The sequence below is a fragment of the Mchenga conophoros genome, linkage group LG7 (assembly GCF_057382185.1).
Source record: "Mchenga conophoros isolate Kocher_MC1m ecotype Shallow Benthic linkage group LG7, M_conophoros_male_GT1.1, whole genome shotgun sequence".
NCBI lineage: Eukaryota > Metazoa > Chordata > Actinopteri > Cichliformes > Cichlidae > Mchenga > Mchenga conophoros.
The window spans coordinates 40,977,272-40,998,287 of NC_140532.1; the positions used below are offsets into that span (position 1 = coordinate 40,977,272).

At 41.1% G+C, this 21,016-nt stretch overlaps 1 protein-coding gene across 3 annotated transcripts in view; it reads left to right on the forward strand.

The window, feature by feature from the left end:
* Positions 1-20,798, forward strand: part of sh2d3ca (SH2 domain containing 3Ca) — a 53,626-nt gene extending 32,828 nt beyond the window's left edge. For 2 of the 3 annotated variants that reach the window (XM_085279266.1, XM_085279268.1), the window contains 12 exons: positions 9,329-9,457; positions 12,009-12,158; positions 12,939-13,216; positions 13,369-13,446; positions 14,146-14,273; positions 14,389-14,761; positions 15,961-16,090; positions 16,261-16,376; positions 16,845-17,016; positions 17,109-17,220; positions 17,299-17,505; positions 18,633-20,798. In XM_085279266.1, coding sequence (XP_085135392.1) covers positions 9,329-9,457; positions 12,009-12,158; positions 12,939-13,216; positions 13,369-13,446; positions 14,146-14,273; positions 14,389-14,761; positions 15,961-16,090; positions 16,261-16,376; positions 16,845-17,016; positions 17,109-17,220; positions 17,299-17,505; positions 18,633-18,808 — 2,049 coding nt within the window. In that variant the 3' untranslated portion in view covers positions 18,809-20,798. The remainder of the gene's footprint in view (positions 1-9,328; positions 9,458-12,008; positions 12,159-12,938; positions 13,217-13,368; positions 13,447-14,145; positions 14,274-14,388; positions 14,762-15,960; positions 16,091-16,260; positions 16,377-16,844; positions 17,017-17,108; positions 17,221-17,298; positions 17,506-18,632) is intronic. The other variant, XM_085279267.1, reaches the window with a different exon arrangement.
* The last annotated feature ends 218 nt before the right edge of the window (positions 20,799-21,016 follow it).

Sequence of the window (21,016 nt, forward strand, 5' to 3'; positions counted from 1 at the left end):
ATATTAAAGGAAACATATTCTCTTTTAAACTTGTCTGTCTTCATTCTTTCTGATTTTAGTGTCGCTTTACTCACCAGTTTTAACTGATTTTATAAGGATGCAGTGGGAGGTCAGGTGATGAAGCATCACCAGGGTTCAGACTTGATTTCAAATTTGCCTGGATAACCTTAAGCAGAGAGTGGAGCATTTAAGGTAAAATGATTCTGTGGAGCCACTTCTCAGTTCAACCTGCTTTAACCTAATGTGCTGAGATGTAGCAGAAGCTGCAGCTCACATGGCACAACCAGACAAAGGGCAATTACAGTGGGGCAAAAAAGTATTTAGTCAGCCACCGATTGTGCAAGTTCCCCCACTTAAAATGATGACAGAGGTCAGTAATTTGCACCAGAGGTACACTTCAACTGTGAGAGACAGAATGTGAAAAAAAAATCCATGAATCCACATGGTAGGATTTGTAAAGAATTTATTCGTAAATTAGGGTGGAAAATAAGTATTTGGTCAATAACAAAAATACAACTCAATACTTTGTAACATAACCTTTGTTGGCAATAACAGAGGTCAAACGTTTACTATAGGTCTTTACCAGGTTTGCACACACAGTAGCTGGTATTTTGGCCCATTCCTCCATGCAGATCTTCTCGAGAGCAGTGATGTTTTGGGGCTGTCGCCGAGCAACACGGACTTTCAACTCCCGCCACAGATTTTCTATGGGGTTGAGGTCTGGAGACTGGCTAGGCCACTCCAGGACTTTCAAATGCTTCTTACAGAGCCACTCCTTTGTTGCCCGGGCGGTGTGTTTTGGATCATTGTCATGTTGGAAGACCCAGCCTGGTTTCATCTTCAAAGTTCTCACTGATGGAAGGAGGTTTTGGCTCAAAATCTCACGATACATGGCCCCATTCATTCTGTCCTTAACACGGATCAGTCGTCCTGTCCCCTTGGCAGAAAAACAGCCCCATAGCATGATGTTTCCACCCCCATGCTTCACAGTAGGTATGGTGTTCTTGGGATGCAACTCAGTATTCTTCTTCCTCCAAACACGACGAGTTGAGTTTATACCAAAAAGTTCTACTTTGGTTTCATCTGACCACATGACATTCTCCCAATCCTCTGCTGTATCATCCATGTGCTCTCTGGCAAACTTCAGACGGGCCTGGACATGCACTGGCTTCAGCAGCGGAACACGTCTGGCACTGCGGGATTTGATTCCCTGCCGTTGTAGTTATTAGTGATAGTGATAGCAGAGCTGTACATTTTGTTTTATTTTTAAAGTCTTGGAGTCAGAATATGGTTTATCATCTTTAGATGAAAACTAGCCCGCTAACTTTCTGCTAACTTCCTTCCTTTCACTCCATTAAACTTGATAAATCCTCTTTTTCATCTGTGTCTGGATATTAAGCTTTATTGTAACACCTGGGAGAACACCCACACTGAACATTTTATGTAAGAGGAAGAAAACGTTTTATTAACTCTGTGTTTTGTTTGAGTTTGGGAACCGAAAAAGAGACCCAGAAATGGCTAATGATGGCAGACTTAAGAGGTGGATTAGGGTCTTTTATCTCTGCGGTTCTTTCTGCCATACTTGGAGACCACTGTGTTTTCCTCTGATTTGGTGGAGGATATACAGACTTATGCTCCAAACTCCATGCACATTATTTTCCTTTTTTTCACTGTTTCTTGCAAATTTAAATTCTCTTTGTGCTGATATTATTTGCTATTTTCTTTGTGGCAATAAACAACTGAGTAATGCAGTGAGCTGCTTCTTAAGTGAGTCTCCAGCTCCCTGGTCTTGCATTCATTTGTGGCGATGGTAGTTCTTGTTCTGCTATGAAGGATGGGTCATCCCCATGTAGCCCCACATGAATCAACTCTCCACCTACTGCAGATTCTAGTTGAAGCCGCTGGCTCACCGTGAGGTGACTGGTGTTGTGATTTGCCACTATTTAAATAAACTTGAATTGAATTGAATCTCCAGAGTAGAAAAAGTACTACTGATGGCAGCTGCAGTCCAATATGGTGTAGTTGTCAAGCAAGAAACTGCAAACTCATGGGAGGAGTTGCAAATTAATATTGAGGACTGCTACAGCAGCAGCCTGGCCAGTGAGCCACCCAACTGGGAAATTTAGCAGTGACTGAACTTTCTCTTAGATGGATTAAAAAATAAATAAATAAAATCTGAGGAGCAACTGCGCCAACTACCTCTTCCCTATAGGTTTGTTTTGCCACTACCACTTCATGCCTGGGGAAAAAAGGGACTTGAAATTGAGTTATAGATAGACTGGGATAAGAAAAAAAAGGAGGCAATAACCCGAGAAGTCCCGAGAAAGTAAAAAAAAATCAGAGCTATTGCAGCATAAGGCAAGCGTAGTTTTGTGAAAGTGGAGCCGTGCAGCGCAGTGGCACTGTGCTTCCTACAGTCTCAGTGGGAGTGTATTTGTATGTCATATCCTGTCCACCAGCTGTCACTCAATACAGGGGGTCTCTGCGCCGACACCAATACTGACTGACAGCTCGAATCAGTGCTCTATATGTGTGCGTGCGTGCGTGTGTGTGTGTGTGTGTGTGTGTGTGTGTGTATTTCTGTGGGACAGTATATCAGCATCCAGCGCTTCCAAAGGAGAGCGCGTTTTGTGTGTGTTTGAGTGCGTACGTATAAGAGACATTCATTCCTAATGACAATAGAAGGTCACTGTTATCACTCTCATACTCTCTCTTCCTTTCTCTGGCTGCATACTAGGCATCACTCTCTATGTCTGAGAGACTAGTTGTTTCTCTGATATTGTCCGATAACATGAGGTATCAAAATTTCTGTTTTTATCTCAGTGGGGTTTTTAATTCTTTTTTTGGGGGGGGCACAAACTGCCAAGTTTGGCCCATCCCAGCTTGGCCTGAGAATCAAACTGATTTAGGGCAATTCTAGTTTTAATATCTCCATTATTTGATTTTGTTGTTTAATTGCGGAAGGTGTTTTTTTTTTTGTTTGTTTGTTTTTTTTTTGTTTTTTTAACCTTAACTCAGTTGAAGCAATTCTTCTGCACCTTCTGCTCAAAAAGCCTCAGTCACTGCATGCATTATTGCATGATTGCAATGATTATTATGCATGGTTATTAGAGTTTTTCTCATCTCATAAAAATTTGATATACTCCAGAAAAGGAGAGAACCCTAACCCTCCTTGGCTTCCATGCACGTCCACCAAGGCCCCATTGCCCCATCACCCCCTCCAAACCTCCTGTAGTGGTTTTCCCATTATTCTGCCTAATTCTAAATGGACATCTTTCAGTACCCCTTCACCTTTACCTCAAGATTGACTGACATATTCATGCTGACAGTTGCTGTAATCAAGAAGACACAAACTTAGCAACGTAGTGTATGCTGTACAGTGTAGCGAGGATTGCTCAGACCTCTACATTGGAGAGACCAAACAGCCACTTCATAAACGCATGGCACAACATGGAAGAGCCACCTCCATGGGACACGATTCGGCTGCCCGTCTGCATCTAAAGGATAAAGGTCACTCTTTCGAGGATGCCGATGTTCACACTTTATTCAGAGAAGTCAGATGGTTTGAAAGAGGAGTGAAAGAAGCCATCTATGTCCACTGTGAACAACCATCTTTGAACAGAGGGGTTGGTTTACTACATCAACTGTCTGCCATCTATAATCCAGTTTTGAGATCCTTTCCCTGACGCCTTAATGCCCACTCACATCCCCGCCATTTGACCTCACGAAATCACATGATATGGTGGGGCTAGGTTTCACAATGAGTTCACCCAAAATCTTGGTTGATTGTGACCTACACCTGTTTTCACACCTTGGCTCATGTGATTGGGTACAAGATCAACAGGGGGTTCATGACCCTCTTGGGGACTAGGACTTAAATCTGGGACTCTTCAATATCTGACCCTAGAACTGAAGAGGCTTCTCGGATGAGAGGTGAAACGTCTTCAAGCAACTGAAAGAAGTCCAGACACTTTTCTTTCCAAGTCCCTTAGATTAACTTTCAACATTTCTCCTGAAGTAAAACATCATCCATGCCTAGCTAAAGGACCTCATATAGACAACTTCAGGTCAAGTTTCAGGCCACTGTTCAAGAAAAGGCTGTATCCTAGGATTTTAGCCTTTTATTCAACATGATGGTTCACAGAGTTGACAGGACGGCAGGTATAGATTTGGGGCAAATAACATGATAGAAATGGTCTTTGGCAGACTTGAACCCAGGTCTCTCCTGTAGTATGGGGGTTGCCTGCTCAGCCAAGCAAGCTACAGCACTTATTATTTAACATAATAGGAAAACTTATTATGTTAAACTGAAATGGGGAAACTACAAACAAACCTGTTTTTTTTTTTTTCTTCTGTTTTTCTTTTTGTTGGTGTCTGACTCTTTCATGAGAATGGCATGTGAGCTTGCTTATAAGAGAAAGATGAATTGTAAAAGCTGTTAGTCTGACAAAATCCCAGGCACACTGCCAAAAAATGTTAAGAAGGTTCATTCCTGTTAAATGTTACAGAGGTTTGGGCTCTGGTTGAATCAAGGTCAGCTCAAAAAAGGTAATATTTTTTTATCATTGCATTTTTGTTTTTAAATTTTTTGACTTGAGCAGATATTTAATTAGTCACCAGGCGATAGAGTATTCCTCTAATTAACGCACAATCCTCTCTGACTGCATTGTCAGAGAGTGATTAGAGCAGTTTAACGTGCATTGTAGATAATGTGGTTAAAACATTTGAGCAAACCACTGCACATCACACAGACCATGCTTCTTTTTCACTTTCTAACTGGCGAACGAGATTATCAGATCCACTTTTGAGCCGTCTTTATTTCATCATTGCAAAAGCAGTTGAATTAGCTTTGATTCAATGCTGCTCGTACCTTGCTCAGAAAAAATAAAGAAGGCTTGTGTTACCTGCCCTTCCCCTCTAATGCTCATATCATTTTACATGCGACTTAGAGACTACTACACCCATGAGAACCAGCGTGAATATAACAGTGTAGATCAGGCTGGAGGGCACAGAGGGATTACAGCCGGCTGGAGTGGGGTGATATTGGCCACGTATGCACACATAAACCCCTACAATGTGTATATGGCAGAGTGGGTGGGGGTGTGTAATCGGAGATAGGAGGATTGACGGCTACTTATACGATGAACTGGGTCTCTATCGCCTCCAGTGAGAGGAGATGTGGCTGAAGGGGAGCAGTGAGGAGGAGGAAAAGAAAGCGGATCAAGGAATAAAAAGGTTCTTCTGGAATTGGACCCCTGACCTCAGAGTTGGTGTGTGCAGATGAGGTGGGATCCCACCCCTCCTGCTAAAACCGCCAGTGCCACCACAGCTCAGAGTGTTACCATGACGGTGGGGTGAGAGGCCAGCACACTTGCTGAAAAAGAGAGGTGTATTCTGACATGAGCTCAGATCCAAGTGCTGCAGTCTGTTTAGAGTGCATTCATCCCTTTGTCGGTGGTTGTGCCTGTTGGAATTTGGTCCTTCTGTTTGGGTTTTTTCCCGCCTTACATCCACGCTGCTAAATTCCAGGGACTTTATTTCTGTTTCCCTGGAGGTTTTTTTTTTTTTTTTTTTTTTTTTTTTAATAGTTGTCAGCAAACATTTTCCGTTTCATTTCTCACTGATGGCTTCGTTTCTGGTGTTGCTTGTTTGTAGACGTATCACTTCAAATTGCTCGAGGTACTTGGCATTGTACTCCTTCAGCAAAAATTAGCAAAGAAGCGATTTCAAGCACAAACAGCAACACGCTGGTTTGTGCCTCAGTTAACGCTCTACCCCACTGTGTTTTGCATTGTAAATACCTGTGGCTTTATATTTTCGACCTGACATCACCATCACCCACACTTCCACTTGTAGAGTTGTTTATATTTTGGACACTGGACACTAACTGGAAAATGATCTGAGAAAGCAAAAATAATAAACGCAGGAAATATCCAGTTTTGTATTAACAGGCAGAATAGAACCAAACACACAAACAACAAAAATAGTGTGCATGCATAATATATGTATAAATATGTGCATATATTTAGCATTTCTCCCCATTATCATCTCTTTCATTTTCCTTTTGGGTGGTTCTTTTTTTTTCTTCTCTCCCACTGATGCTGAGTGATAGCGGTGTCAATTTTCACTCTGGGAGAGTGCAGTGATGTCATGAGATGAAACCGTCTAATTGGCCTGCTGTGAGGAGCAGTGGCGCAAGTGCATGTTGGTGTAAATTAGGTGATAGATTGCACTGTGTTATCTGTACCTCATTTTCACACATAAAACCCTAACCCCTATTGCCTGTTTCCTGACTCTCCCCCTAGTCACGTTCAAGCTATACACCATTTCCATGAAACCCTCCTTATCCTAACCGGGCTTTTATCTTTTTTTTAAAGCCCGAGTTTCTTTCTCATCAACTCTGCCTCCTTCAAGAACAGAACCCCAACCATTAAAAGCACCACCCAAAAACTCACATTTACTCTATGCACACATACACACATGTGTGTGATTGTGCATTCATCCATGTGAATGCACAATCACACACATTGGAATTGTGTGTGCACATGCACTCACACACAGACACACACACACACACACACACACACACACACACACACACACACACACACACCCTTCTCTCTCTCCTAACCCCCTGGGGAAGCAAAGTCCTGAATCAGCTGCTAAATTGCCCAAACTCTCTCATCCCCTAATGGGCTACCTGTCTCCCTGCAAGTCTGCCTCACTGTCTACATTAATGAGTTTGTGTTGTCTGTCTGTCTGTCTGTCTGCCTCTGTGCCTTTTTGAATGTCTGATGTCTTGTCTTTATGTATGCTACTTGTTTTGTCTGTCTGTTTCTGACTGTTACGCTGTGTGGTGGCTTCTGTTCTCCTCCTGTCTGTCTGCCTGTTGGCTCATAATGCAACTAGTCTGTTTTTGTTTAGTTTTTTTTTTTTTTTTTTTTTTTTTTTTGGTCCTATATGACTGTTATGTTGAGGAATTCGTGCTCAGTATGTACACATCCTTCAAAGGAAATCTGTTCATGTACTTTTTGTGAAGCTACTAAACCAACAGCAAATTCAAGTAAGAGAACACTGCTTATATTTGTATTTGTGTTATTTGTTTTTTTCCCCTTTGGCACCATTTTTGACTGATGTACTGTGCATGGAAAAAACTGTTTATGAAAAATATTAGCACATTATGAATTTGATGGCAGCGACAACTCTTAAAAAGTGGCTTTAAAAAGCTAGAAAAGCTCTAAGAACAAAAGAGGTGTCCAAACACGGCAAAGAGAATTTCTACTGCGCTACATGTATGTCATGATTTAGATAAGTGCGTGTGTTTTTGGTATATTAGAAAACAGTAAAGCCAATGTTTTTGTGTGTCTGCGTCCCTCATCTAATGCTGTTTATTGTCTGTCCATTCTTTGGTCTCTCTGTCAATGTGTCCTTCTAATGTGAATCTCTTCCATGAACTGTATCATAAACAGAGTCCTCTTGACATTTCAATTTCGCTCATAGCCCCATATATATAAACACACACACACACACACACACACACACACACACACACACACACGACATCCATTGCTGAGCATCAGTTCAGTGGCAGGCCTCTCATGGGTTTCCACGGAGACAAGGAAAAGCAATAACTGCACACTTGACCCCTCTGCTCTTTTATTGGCCTCTTCTCCCCTTCACACACACACAAACACAAAAACACATACACACCTCGGATCTAATCTGAGAGAGTGAGGCTCCATGGTGATATTCCTCCATCTTCCCTGGAGGATTGGAGAAGGAAGGCAAAAAAAAAATGGAGAGAGGAGTGGGGACTGGAGGAAGTTAATAATTTCATCTTGCAGTGACCTGGAGACGATAAGATTGAATCTTTGGCTCTTTGTATCTCACACACACAGTCAACCCACTCTTCACACAGAGATCATCAGTTTCCTCACTCGCACACACTTGCTGTCTCTGCCTGCTTCCCTGTCGCACACAACAGTCAGACAACAGTCTTGCTGAAACTTTATGACTGTGGGGAATGAACAGAGGAACTGTGGGCAAGAGGGAAAAAGAGTAATTGAGAGAAAGTAGATGAAAAACACTGAACCCGAACGGAAGAGAGGCTGACTGAGGGAAAATATTAGGTGGAACGACAGGCTAGCCTTAGTGACAAGGCTGTTTACTGTTTATTTTGGTCTCTAGTCTCATTTCTCTTCATATTGGCAGAGGCAAGATGATTTCCTTTTTACTGTGTTTACTCCTGTGTGGTTTTCTCTTGCTTTGTGCAAATTTGTGCAAGCGTTGTGCACACACATTTGTGCATGTGCATCCTCTGTTTTAATCATCTCTGGTCGCTTGTCTGACCTCAATCTTTCCACAATCATCATTTCTTATGGTGTCTTCACATTACCCACGCATCCCAGTGTGGGATTTCCCTTGTTTTTATCTTCCTCACCTAAGCAAATAGTAGAGTACTTTAGCACATGGCATTTTCATGATTTAGTTTCAAATGAGGAGTAATTTTTTTATGTTATGTAAATAAAAATGAACGTAATCAAACACTTGTCATTTACTGTAAAGAATTATGTGACTTTGAAATGTGAATCATGTTCCATTTGTTTGTGTAACGCATTTGTATTAATGTGTGGGGTTTGTTGTAATATTGCAGAAACACAAATTACTTCCTGAGTGGCTGCACTTCAGGCTGCACAGACTAAAGCAACGTCTCTATAATACATAAGAATAATAAGAGCTCGCTCATGATGATTTCTTCCTCTTAGTAATCAGGTCAGGGTCGATCGGATTGTTTCTGCTCTGTATTGTGTGTGCGTGTGTGCGTGCATGTTTGTGTGGGAGGAAGCACACAGTGATGCTTCCCTGCAGTGTTGCCTTCTGTAACACCAAGTGTGTGTTTTTGTGCATGTCTGCGTATTTATGGAAAAGATGCTTTGTTTAACCGTACACCCATATTACATTATCATACTATTTAATTAAAAAAAAAAAAAAAAAAAATATATATATATATATATATATATATATATATATATATATATATATATATATATATATATATATATATATATATATATATATACACGTGTGTGTGTGTGTGTGTGTGTGTGTGTGTATACACGTGTGTGTGTGTGTGTATACACGTGTGTGTGTGTATATGAACTCAAATCGCCTTTGTAAATAAATCTTAATCTCTGTGGGGTTTTGCCAAATAAGACATGTATAGACTTTTCCTCTTATCTTTTTTTTTCTCCATGCAAGTACACTGTACAAGCTACAAGTTCACCCCTAACTGATGTCTGGTTTTCTTCTCTTGTTTTTGCTTATACAGTTCTCTAAGGAGAAGTACCTGCTGGAGTCTCCTCCTGAGAAACTCCGCAAAGAACTAGAGGAGGAGCTGAAACTGAGCCCTGCTGACATCAGGAGCCATGGCTGGTACCATGGACACATACCCAGAGAGGTACAAACTTCATGAAGCACAATGTAGAATCTTTATACTTGCAACACTGAAAGTCCCGAATATATGCATGATAATATACTGGTACATAAATGTAACTAAAAGAATGACTCATACATGTAAGGGGTTGCCTACTTTTCATCGTCAATCCATGCAGTTGAAAATTGACTAAACTGATTGCCAGTTTATAAAGGTGTGCATTTTCCTCTGTGAGGAACGCACAGGGGAAAATGCACAAATCAAAAATCTTTATTGAAGGTTTTTGTTGGTTTTTATTTTGGAAGGTTATGCAAGTTTTCCTTTATTCTGGTTTATTACTTTTTTAACCTTTAGACGGATCGCTGTTATGGGCTGTATATTTTATTAGGAACATTATATTAACAACTTATTTCCCCCTGGTCTTGCTCTGTTTACGGCATCATAGTATGTCTCAAGCTGCAAATGAATAAAACTTGCAGTATTGGGCTTGCAGGCTGCATAAAATCCTACCAAGAGCCATCACTGCAGCATCACTGGCTGCACTTTGAAGACCCTTTGCTTTTGGGGTTTTGTACTAACCGAGCAATTTGCAAATTTCACTTGTGCATATTTGAACTTTTAATTTGGCAATCCCATTGTGTGTTTTGTCCACCCAATCAAAAGTTTAAAAAAAAAAAAAAGAAAAATTTTAATCCACGTTAATCCACAACTTCTGATGCACTACCTGCACACCGTCTCACTGTTTGTGATAACTAACACTCTCAACTGCAGAACCTGCTTTAACTGTTGTGTTACAAATTAGTGTTCTAACTTTAGCTTACCTTCTGTTTTTGTGCTTTTATCAGGGACAGAATCAAAGCAAAGTTTCCAGCAAAGATGCCTCAAAGATTAGCTGCAGCTTGTAAACTGACTCGCTTTGATCACACCAAAGCTGTTTTGACTACCCTGTTTAAGAATGGAGTTATCTATGATATGATTGAAAAAGTTTTGATTCAGGCTTCATGCCACAGCCTCTTAGATGCGTAGTATGAATCTTTCTTCTTTTTTTTTTTTAAGTTAATGATCTAATGCTGCCATGGTTTGTATCCCCCCCCACCTCCATCACTACCAATTCATTCAGAATTTCAGTGAAGCGATTGGAGTGTTTTTTTTTTTTTGTTTTGTTTTTTGTTGTGGGTTGAAGTGGGTTGTCCTCCAGTAGTGTTAGTTGAGCGATTACTTGGCCAAAGTTCTGGCTTTGAAAGCCCAGTTTAAATGCTTTACACACAGAGTGACACTGATTAATGAATCCCATCATCTGTCACAGCTCAGTAGAAATTGCTTTAGCATTGAGGAGGAGGAATCTCTGCCAAACAGACAGCTGCGCGTGTTGCTGATGTACGCAATTGAATTTCACAGCTGGTGACTAAGACATAGATACAAAGAGACACACAGCCACAGACTCTGATGCACTGCATGCACATGTGGAGAGTATTTCATAGACGACCTCTGTCTCTTGATAAACCTCTCTCTTTTTCACGCGCACACACACACACACATAGAAACACAGATTCAAATCAACCATCTGTGAGTCTTTCCTCTTTGATTTACATAAAATATTCATTTATTCATGGATTTACCCCAGTGTAAACTTGGGGAAACCCCAGCCCCCTGCTTACAAAACAATGCCTAGTGGATAGATCTCAGGCACCCTGTGGATGGTTACTGTACATTAGCTTTCATAGATCCCGTTCCTCCTTCTTGATCATCTTCCTTTTGTTGTATTCTAGTTTATTGCTCAATATGGCTTTCCTTTTAGACATATTTGTTAATGTCCTTTTAAATCTATACTGTTGGTATGTTTGAAAATGGTAGAGAAAGAATATTGTGCCCTTCTGTTGAGCCTTTGACCTGTGTTTATACTGCCTCCTGCTGGTATCTGACACTGCTAACCCTGGACTGTGTTGCCTTTCATATTCTGTGCCTTGATTTCTTTTATTGAATGAATTTAAAGCTTTGCACATTCTGCTTTCTCTCCCTCCTTGAAGGCTGCTGTAAAGGGAAAACTGCTGAGTTTGAAATATTTTTTTTTTCCTTCCTGTGTGGCTACTAGATCAATATTTGTGATTTCTTCTCACAGAAACCATCTGCAGTGTTTAGTAACAGCAAGATGTACAGCCCAGAGGTGTTTCACTAACACTAACAATGCTTCTGGATTGCTTGTTTTGTCAATAAAATTTAAGAATAACTTTCTTTTTATTTTTTCTTTTTCTTTTTTTTTTTTACAAATAGTGTTGAACTCTGAAATGCATCTTAAGAAAATCAATTATTTTATCCTTCATGGCGAAATCAAACTTTCCTTAGCAGCACGGCAGACAAGTTTGGCAGCTAGACAGATAGTTGTTTTATTTTCAGGAACACAAACTGTCCTAAGGCATTGTTATAAATAATCACAATCCTCTAAATTCAATTGTTCAACAACCAGAGTGTCAGAAACTAAACGTTCACGCACAAGCTGTAGCTCAGATCAGTGAGCTGTCTTGCTTTCAAGCTTAAAACCATCCTTTCTGTATTTTTTTTTTTCCTCCATCTATAGGTATCAGAGACTCTGGTTTTGCGCAATGGAGACTTCCTTGTGCGCGATTCTCTGCTCAACCTGGGTGACTATGTTCTGACCTGTCGGTGGGATAATGAGGTGCTACACTTCAAGATTAGTAAAGTCCTGGTGAAATCCAATGAGACCAAGGTACATGTTCTTCTTTTAGGGGCTTAATAATCGGCACTGCTTGAAACATCATCTAATCCCTGTTTACTTTGTTGGATTCTACTTTAAATGTCTTTTTGTTTAGTCCTCGAAGATCAGAAAACCACAAAAAGCTACCACTGGTCTTTTAAGTTGCATGAAGTCCCTTCATGATGGTAGCAGCAGAAGCACAGGCGTAACTAATAACATTAACAATGGCTCTGTTACACTTAGATGCCTCAGTGAGTTTTCCCACTGAGTCAGCATGCACAGTACCAGTGATGGCATCAGAATGGAATCCGTGCATCCATCTTCAGTGTTGTTTCACCCTTGTATGACCTGCGAACGTGTCCTCTGTCTTTACCGGTTTGGCGCCTTCCTCCCATTTTCAGCTCAACTAAGAGCTCCGTCAAACCTGCGTGCAAACAATCGTGTTGTACCTGCAATATTAATCTGAATGGTGTTTTTTGTAGTTTTATTTGTGTTTATGTGCATGCCAAATCCATCCATTAGAAAGGCTTATTTTCTCTTGCTGCCTCTAATGACTGAGATAATTACATGTGGAGGCTAATTTGGCACAGGTGTGCCTTGTTGACCAGCTGTGCCTCTGTTAGTTTTTGTTTCCAAGCTTTAATTGCTACACCGCTTATTGATGTCTTCTTCTTCTTTTGAAGCACTTACCAGCTTCTTCTACGCACTGTACTTTGAAAGTTGTATACACTGAATTTTAGAGGGATAGTTGGCTTTTGTGCGTGACACAATTTCTTATTTCTTCCTCTCCAGGTGCAGTACATGTTGGAGTCTGATAGTTTCGACTCGGTACAAGAGCTTGTGCGGTTTTACGTCGGTCAACGCAAACCGGTCTCCCAGTCCAGCGGCGTCCACATCTACTGTCCAGTAAGCAGAACTCTCCCTCTGCGCTACCTAGAAGCCACTTTTGCCCTCTCCAACAGCAAGCAAGGCTCTGCCTACTCACCGTCCAGTCAGAGGGGAGCGTACATCAAGAGGAGGAGTGTCACTATGACCGATGGGCTGACAACTGAAAAGATCATACCTCACAGGTGAGCCGAGTGATCTGGGAGTCAGGTCGGTGTTTAAGCGGAGATGCTGTTCAACCCGCAAACACCCCCTGCTGGACAGATGATAATAAAATCCTGATGATGTTCTGCAGTCTTGTAACGTCATTGTTGCTTTATGTTATATACACGATTAGTGACTCAGACAGTCCAAGTCCAGTTGAGACACCAGTGGCAACACCAGAACCAGAGCCGGAACCTGTGCCCAACTGCAGGTTGTGTGTGTGTGTTTGTGGCACTGGTGTTGTTTTTGAGCACAGAGTTAGTGCACTTACCTTTCACATTCCTGAAGCCCCCCACCCCTCACTTCACTGACACCATTAGCACCTCCCTAATAATCAGAGTGAAGCTGCCCACTGTCTTATTCAGTCCTGCACTGGATCAGTCAAGTTTCAGCGACAAAGGGTGTTTGAAACTTGAAATTGAATCTACCAAGGAGGAGCAGACAAATACGTTGTTGTGTACAGTGTAAAAACATGTTGACCTTATTTGTATGAAATGGATGTAAGGCACATTGGATAAAATAACTGGGTTTGAAAGTGGGCGTTACTGCTGATAACTGTTTTAATTGGATATGAATGGCGATTGTGAATCTTAAACGTTATTTAACTATTTTTTTTCACCAGTTTAGAAGAGATTAAACTGTACTCCACGTCTTTGCTCCTGCTTAAGTCACAAACTTGATTTTTGCTCAGAAAATAACACATCTATTTATCATGACGACTAAAACGTCTCCCTTTTCTCTCACCAAGAATAAATCCGTACATCCTTAACCACACCACTCCTGTCATCTGAATCTGAGCTGCACTGCTTTATGAGGTCCCCTATATTACCTTAGCATGATGTTAGAGATGTTAGAAATGTTAGATTTTTAACATCTCTTTAACATCTCTTTAAAAATGCTGTGTTTGCAGCCCGTCGACGATCCACCACCATAAAGACGCAATGCGGAACTGTGCAATGAGCATGGACCAGATTCAGGAGTATCGTTGCCCCTTGTCACCTGTCGGGGAAACCCCATTGTCTCCGGCGTATAGTGCTAGTAAGTAACCAGGCAGTCACAGACTCAGGCGCATAAATAAAACATAATCATGTTCCCTAACTCACTCAGCGGAGTTTTTAAGGTTCCTTTTTGCTCTCTCTCTGTTTCTCTTTAGTCACCAGGCAGAGAGCCCACTCAGGTGGGCGGGTCCTGGCTGTTGTCCCTCCCTCCCCTGTGATGCGTCGCTCCAGCGACCCCCAAGTCAGCCCCTCAGCCAGTGACAACCCTCCAGAATTTCCCCCACGTACCTCTCACTCAGCGCACTCCTCACCGGCCCATCATCCCAACTACCAATCACATTCTTCAGAAACAGCAGGGAGCTACTGTGACCTCAGACCTTGTCCCTCTGGGCCCCCCAAACCACCAACTAAAAGCTACGTAGAGCGATTGAGAGTGGAGGAGGGGACAGTGGAGGGAGCAAGAGAGGAAGGAGAGGGGGTGTTCAGCGCCCCACAAGTAGAGACATCTTCCTCGTTTAAGCCATCCAGGTACGAAACAATAAAGCCAGCCTTCCAGATTTGTATTTCATGGTGTTTCCATATTGTATATTATATGACGAGGACATACTCCATACTAAAATGCATATGTGAGTTTTATGATTTGTCTTATATTATTGCTTGTTTTGAGAGGAAAGGTCATGACTATGATTCGGTTTTTAGTTTTTCATAATTCTTAATGAATTATGGCCATAGGACGAAGAGTAGGCACAAAAAATGTGAAATTTTTTCTCGGTTTGTTATATGTTGTGTTATATGGCTAGATTTAACATTTGGACTGACAGATATATCAACAACTGCAATGTTTTAGACCTAGCCAGAAGGCAGCTGTTACATGAAAGGATATCAAACAAAACCAGCTTATGTGTTACAAGTAACAAGCAGGGTGAATAGCCAGCCTATCGTGTGGTCAGTATACAGTTAAGGAAGGTTGAAGAATATTCTGCTCAAAGGGCAATACACCTGCTGACATTTAGTTATAGAGTGCGAAAATATGAGTGAGTGAGGAAGTTTTGACAGGCTCTGCAGTAAAGCCATGAATGAACGGAGTGGAAAACAGGCTTGAGTAAGCAACTGATAATCCTGTGGGGAAACAGCCCGAGGCCAGGCTTTTTGCTCTGGTCATAGACGCAGCAGATACTGTATTTCATTGGGCTTGCGGTGCCTTAAGAGGACACAGCAGATGAAGCTTGTAAAATGAAAATGGCAGGATGCACCGAGTTGGCAGTACCTCTGGCTATCCTTGTGTCCCCCTGTGAAATTCTGGTGCAGGGGGAGATTTGCTAAATTGGTGTGAGCAATACTGGGGAAAAATGGCAGCAAGAAGCTGCGGTTGTTTTGGACACATCACATCCCATGTACCAGCTGATATTACAACAGTATACTCAGATTGCTAATGAGGATGGTCAATATTATGAGTACATGTATTGGTGTCAGCAGATGATGAGCATGAAATTGCACAGCCCCCATGCTCTATGTTTGTGCTCACTCAGGGACCATTTTTGCTATTGAAGGCACTAAATTCTATTAGGTTACAAACTGAGATACCGGCGTGAGCCCCGTAATCAATTTAAAGTCATGTCCTCTCAATCTTTTTTTAAACAAGTTGGGCCTCTTCTGGTATCCTCGCTAGTGCCCGTTTCCTGTGCTGCCTTGGTATTTTCTAATGTGGTGTAATCGTTCTTGTGCAGGTATGAGTCTTGCCTTATGCCGGCTGAGAATAAGCCTCTGGAGATGTCTGTATTGAAGAGAGTCAAAGAGCTGCTGGCTGAGGTGGATGCAAGGGCTGCAGCTAAACATATTACCATGGTGGACTGCACGGTACGAAGAAAATACAGAAATAAATACACGCAGCTTATAAGTTAAACATAAATGCATACTGAGATGCATATTACTGCCAAAGATTTATGTACCAAAATAAACATGCATGTAGCCCAACAGAAATATAAGCATAAAACCATGAACACACTTTCTTCTCCTTTATTTGGCAGGTTGCTAGAATATTAGGTGTAACCCCAGAAATGCAAAGGATGATGGGAGTGTCCTCAGGGCTTGAGTTATTGACTCTACCACATGGACACCAACTGAGACTTGACCTACTGGAGAGGTGCAGATGCTTTTTCTTTTTCTAACATCTTCCTTTATGCATCACTGAGTAACCCTTTCATTAATCCAGCTATTGATTATCTTTTTGATTCCATTCTTATTCGTATTCTGTAAATCATCGCCTTCAATTACTCTGATTTTCTGCTGCGCTCCCCTTGTTCCTCTGCTTCCATAATAAATATTTCTTTCATGAAACAGCATGGGAATGCAGTCAAACTTGTTATAAAGCAAAATGTGAAGCATCACCCTACGCATTACAGCTCCCTTTTGCTCAACTATAAGTCCCATTCTAAAGTTTTTGTAAAATTATTTAGAGTACTTTAAATAATAAATTTCTTCTTCTTCTTTTAAAAGGCTCCTTCAGATTATTCCAACTCACTTCACTCGAGTGATGTGAATTCAGGATGGCTTTAAAAGACCTTGACTTGCCTCTGAAATAAGTGTTAAACAAATAAACTTTGTTTCTCAGGTTCTACACCATGTCTATCATGATGGCTGTGGACCTGCTTGGCTGTACAGGAAGCACGGAGGAGAGGGCGGCCCTGCTCCATAAGACCATCCAGTTAGCAGCAGAGTTGAAAAGCAGCCTGGGCAACATGTTTGGTTTTGCTGCTGTGATGAGAGCTCTGGAGCTCCCGCAGGTAAGAGAGTCAGAAGCCACCGTCGTTAGCGTGGAAAATCCGTGAAGGCTAGCGCCAAACGCATTCTAATTTTGTGTCTTACACTCCCTCAGATATCCCGTCTGGAGCAGACATGGGTAACCTTACGCCAAAGACATACAGAGGGAGCTATTCTATACGAGAAGAAACTCAAGCCTTTCATGAAGAATATAAATGACGGCAAAGGTGAGATTTCTGTGGCTGGTTGGTCTTGTACAAAAATTCATTGACAGCACTAAAGTCAAAACTATCCCGTGCTTTCAGAATCCAGTGCTCTGTCCAACACCACCTTCCCTCACATCATTCCCGTCCTGTCTTTACTGGAGCGTGGTATGGCTCTTGGGGATGTACTGGAACCCTGGGAGAGTGCAGAGGTGGGAGTAGATGTAGTCATGTACCACCTAGAGGCAGCTCGCACCATCGCACATCACGGGGAGCTCTACAGAACCAATGCAGAGACGAAATTACAGGGTAAGAGGAACCTATATCCAGTCCAATATTTTATTTATTTTCAGGTTTCTGCAAAACTAATGACATTGTAGCTTTTACTGCAGGATGTAAGTTTTGACTAGTGGGTTATGTTAATGGCAGTCACTCACAGTGGACCTTTCCTTTGTGTTTGTGCTGTAGTTGATTTTTGTAGGATTTTTAAGACTTATGTGACAAATTTGATGGTGCTATAGCCCAGTGGCGTAATAAATATATGCCATAGCCCTTGTTTCCTGTCAGTAATCAGTTGGTTGTTGCCAGCTTGACATGTTGTTACATCTCGATGCGTTGCTATAAATGTGTGTTCAGTGTCACAGCATCACTGTGATGTAATAACCGTGTGTGGTTGCTACCATGCAGACTGTATTGACCTCTTAATATCCCTCCACTGATTCTCAGTTTGAATCAGTTACTGCATTATCGAACAATCTGTCAATAGCTATCAGTTCACATCTGTTTTCCGTTATTCTGCTATTGATCACCGTGACCTCAGCTTGCTCCTTTCATCAACAGTTCTACAGACCAGAGTGGAGATGCTTATTTCATGCTGTAAAACTTAGTTCAGCTTAAACATTTTATGGCCAAAATCCGTCTCTAATCCATTTTACAGGTTAGGGTTTGGGAGTTGTACTTCCTTTTATTAAGCGCTGGGTACATTTACATTGATTTCCCTGTAGACTTACTGCAATGCGTGGAATGATCATTAAGCGTGGAAAATTCAGCAGCATCGGCAACGGAAGTTATCGGTTGTCAAAGCGCCAGTTTTAGAGCTCTCGGCCTTGTCTCACAGTCTTCACCAGCAAAAAGAACTGGCTCACATGTTTGCAAAGTCTGTCATTTGGTATTAACTGGTCATAAACGGTGGGGACTGGGTGGAACTCTCTTAGGCCATTTTTAAAAAATTGAGTTGTGCTTCTCTGTACAGTTTTTCCATCCATGTTTTATGTAATTAAGTTTTCACATTTTATTTTATTTGTGATTTTATTTATAAATGCAGTTTACATTTTCATTCACAGTTTATTGTTGATGTGGTTGGGTTACATATTTAAGTTTGCAACAGTAAAGTTTGTTAGATGCTTTTTCTATAAGTTACTTCCTCTCCTCTCCAGGAATTCAGGAACGAGCTGAAATACATGACATCTTCCAGACGGAGTTTCAGATGCGTCTGCTGTGGGGCAGCCGTGGCTCTGAGGGCAGCCAATCGGAGCGTTACGAGAAGTTTGACAAGGTCCTCACCGCCCTATCACACAAGCTAGAGCCTCCTGTGCGTCACAGCGAGCTATAGCACCTGCCCAGACAAACCTACAGGGCAGGTGCTTTAGTTTACCGCTCATAGTGGTATGGCCTTGTTTTGCATTGCAAAGGATGGTGTGGGAGTGCTCAGTTTGGACACTGAAAAAGGTGAGAGTGAAAGAAGAGGCAGCTAAAAGAGTATGTGCAGTGAGCAAGAGGAACACGGAAAGGGTCTCGCTGGCAATGTGTTGCACTCACTGTGGATTTAAAAAGAGGTACAGAGTCTCTTCCGTTCCCCTTTGTGGACTTCCTCACTTACTGCTGAAATATTCAAATGAAAAGGGAGAAAAGATAATCTAAGCGGAACAGAAGATGGAGCAGAAGGGTGACCAGTTTTTCTGGTACAACATTTACACTGTGCCAAACCGAGGTGCAGAATTTGGCTTTGCTCCTGTAAAACACGGATACTCAACTGCTGTCTCACACTGTAGCCAAACTTGCATAGCTCATGTAGATGTTTAGTCTGTGCGAATGAGTGAGTGTTTGTCTGCTGGCAAGTGTGTTTGCGTTTCTTCATTTTTGTATGTCATTAAAGTTTCATGTCTGCTTTATTTTTTTTGTCTTATTTATTCATTATGATCAAAGGATATCAAAACATTATGTACATTGCTTCATGAAACTGAAGAGAATCTGTCAGTGCTCATTCTGAGGGAACCCTGCTCATAAAATCTCATGAAATATGTATCATGCAGTCCCACTGAATCCCATTAAAAATGTATCAGGCATGCATTAATAAATGTACCAGAAATGAAACATTCACACAAGTTATGCAGCAACTTCAATATGAGGGTTTTGTGAGTGGTTAAAAACATTAAGAGGTCAAGGCAAGCTCCCCGAGTTGCCTGTTTGACTTAGCCTTCTCATATTTTCTGTCCTGTGCACCAAAATGAGCTAAAACAACATTACAAAAGACAAGAGAAATGTAGCGTTTACATTTTAAATTTAGTGAAATCAATGTCTCAGTTAAGATGTAAACATTAGGGAACATGCTTTAGTTTGAATCTGGCTCCGTTTTGCAAATTTGCTGAAAAAAAAAATGTTTGATGCATGGATCCAGAAAATGTTACGCCAACTAAAATGTTGCTTTAGTAGCAATTCGATAACTTCCGTACAAAAATGTGTCAAAGTCAGGAAATGTAACATTCAGTGCAGATATTTTGTGTCTGTGGAAAATCTTTAAAGATGAATTAATAGTGCCACATTTGTAGTACACCTGAAAAAAAGCGTCTACTGCTTGTATGTTTGAATTTGTGTTTCAGCAATACAGCTAAAAATGACTGAAGAAAGTTTATTTCTTTGGGGTTACATTTTGCTTGACTATCCAGTGTTATGTTTTTGCTTTAACATTTGAAGGGCCTGAGAGGGCTAGCGCTAACTCTCAGAGCTATGCAATCGTTTCAACCAAATGCTGAGAACCCTGGGGAAGAGACTTCCATTGTGGATGTTTAAAAAAAAAAAAAAAATTCTTATAACTGAATGGATGAAAGTCAAATCAGAATTCAGTTAAACAGAAATGCTTCTGAAAATTGTCCTTACTGGGATATTCTTAAATAGATGTTCGATTTGCATTTTCTAGTTTGGGATAAGCTGTACAGATCTAGAGTTCGTGAAGGAAGGAGCCATGTGACAGTCCCACTGTGGTCCAACAGGGGGCGTGGTTTAGTCAGCAAAAAAAACAAACAAACCCTGAATCATGAATTGTAACATTGAAGACCTATACGTGAAGAAATGCCACTTTTATTGTGTGTGTGTTTCGAGACCAAGAGTATGCCTACTGGTTTAGGTTTGATTACTGGTAACATTGGTTACAGTGATGTAATATGTTTTTATTTGTCCTCTGTCGAATGCTGTACAGGAAGCTGCTTTGTCAGCATGTCAAGAAATGATTGGGACTGATTTCATTTATTTTCTTTTTTCTTTTTTCTTTTTTTTACGTCCTGTACAGTTCACTTTTTTCAAATAAAATTGCTTGTGTCAATGCATTCTGTTTTGTTTGTTTTTTGCTGTGAATATGGCATGTGTAGTTTTATCTGTACGTAACACATTTATATTTTAACAATCGGACTCCTCCTTAAAGGTAATTTTTTGTTTGAGACGTTTCTGTAATCCTCAAATCAGATGAAAAGATAAGAGATACCGTCGTCATTTTTCTTCATCATCAGATACACTGCAAACGCATACAACAACCAGCCACAAAATT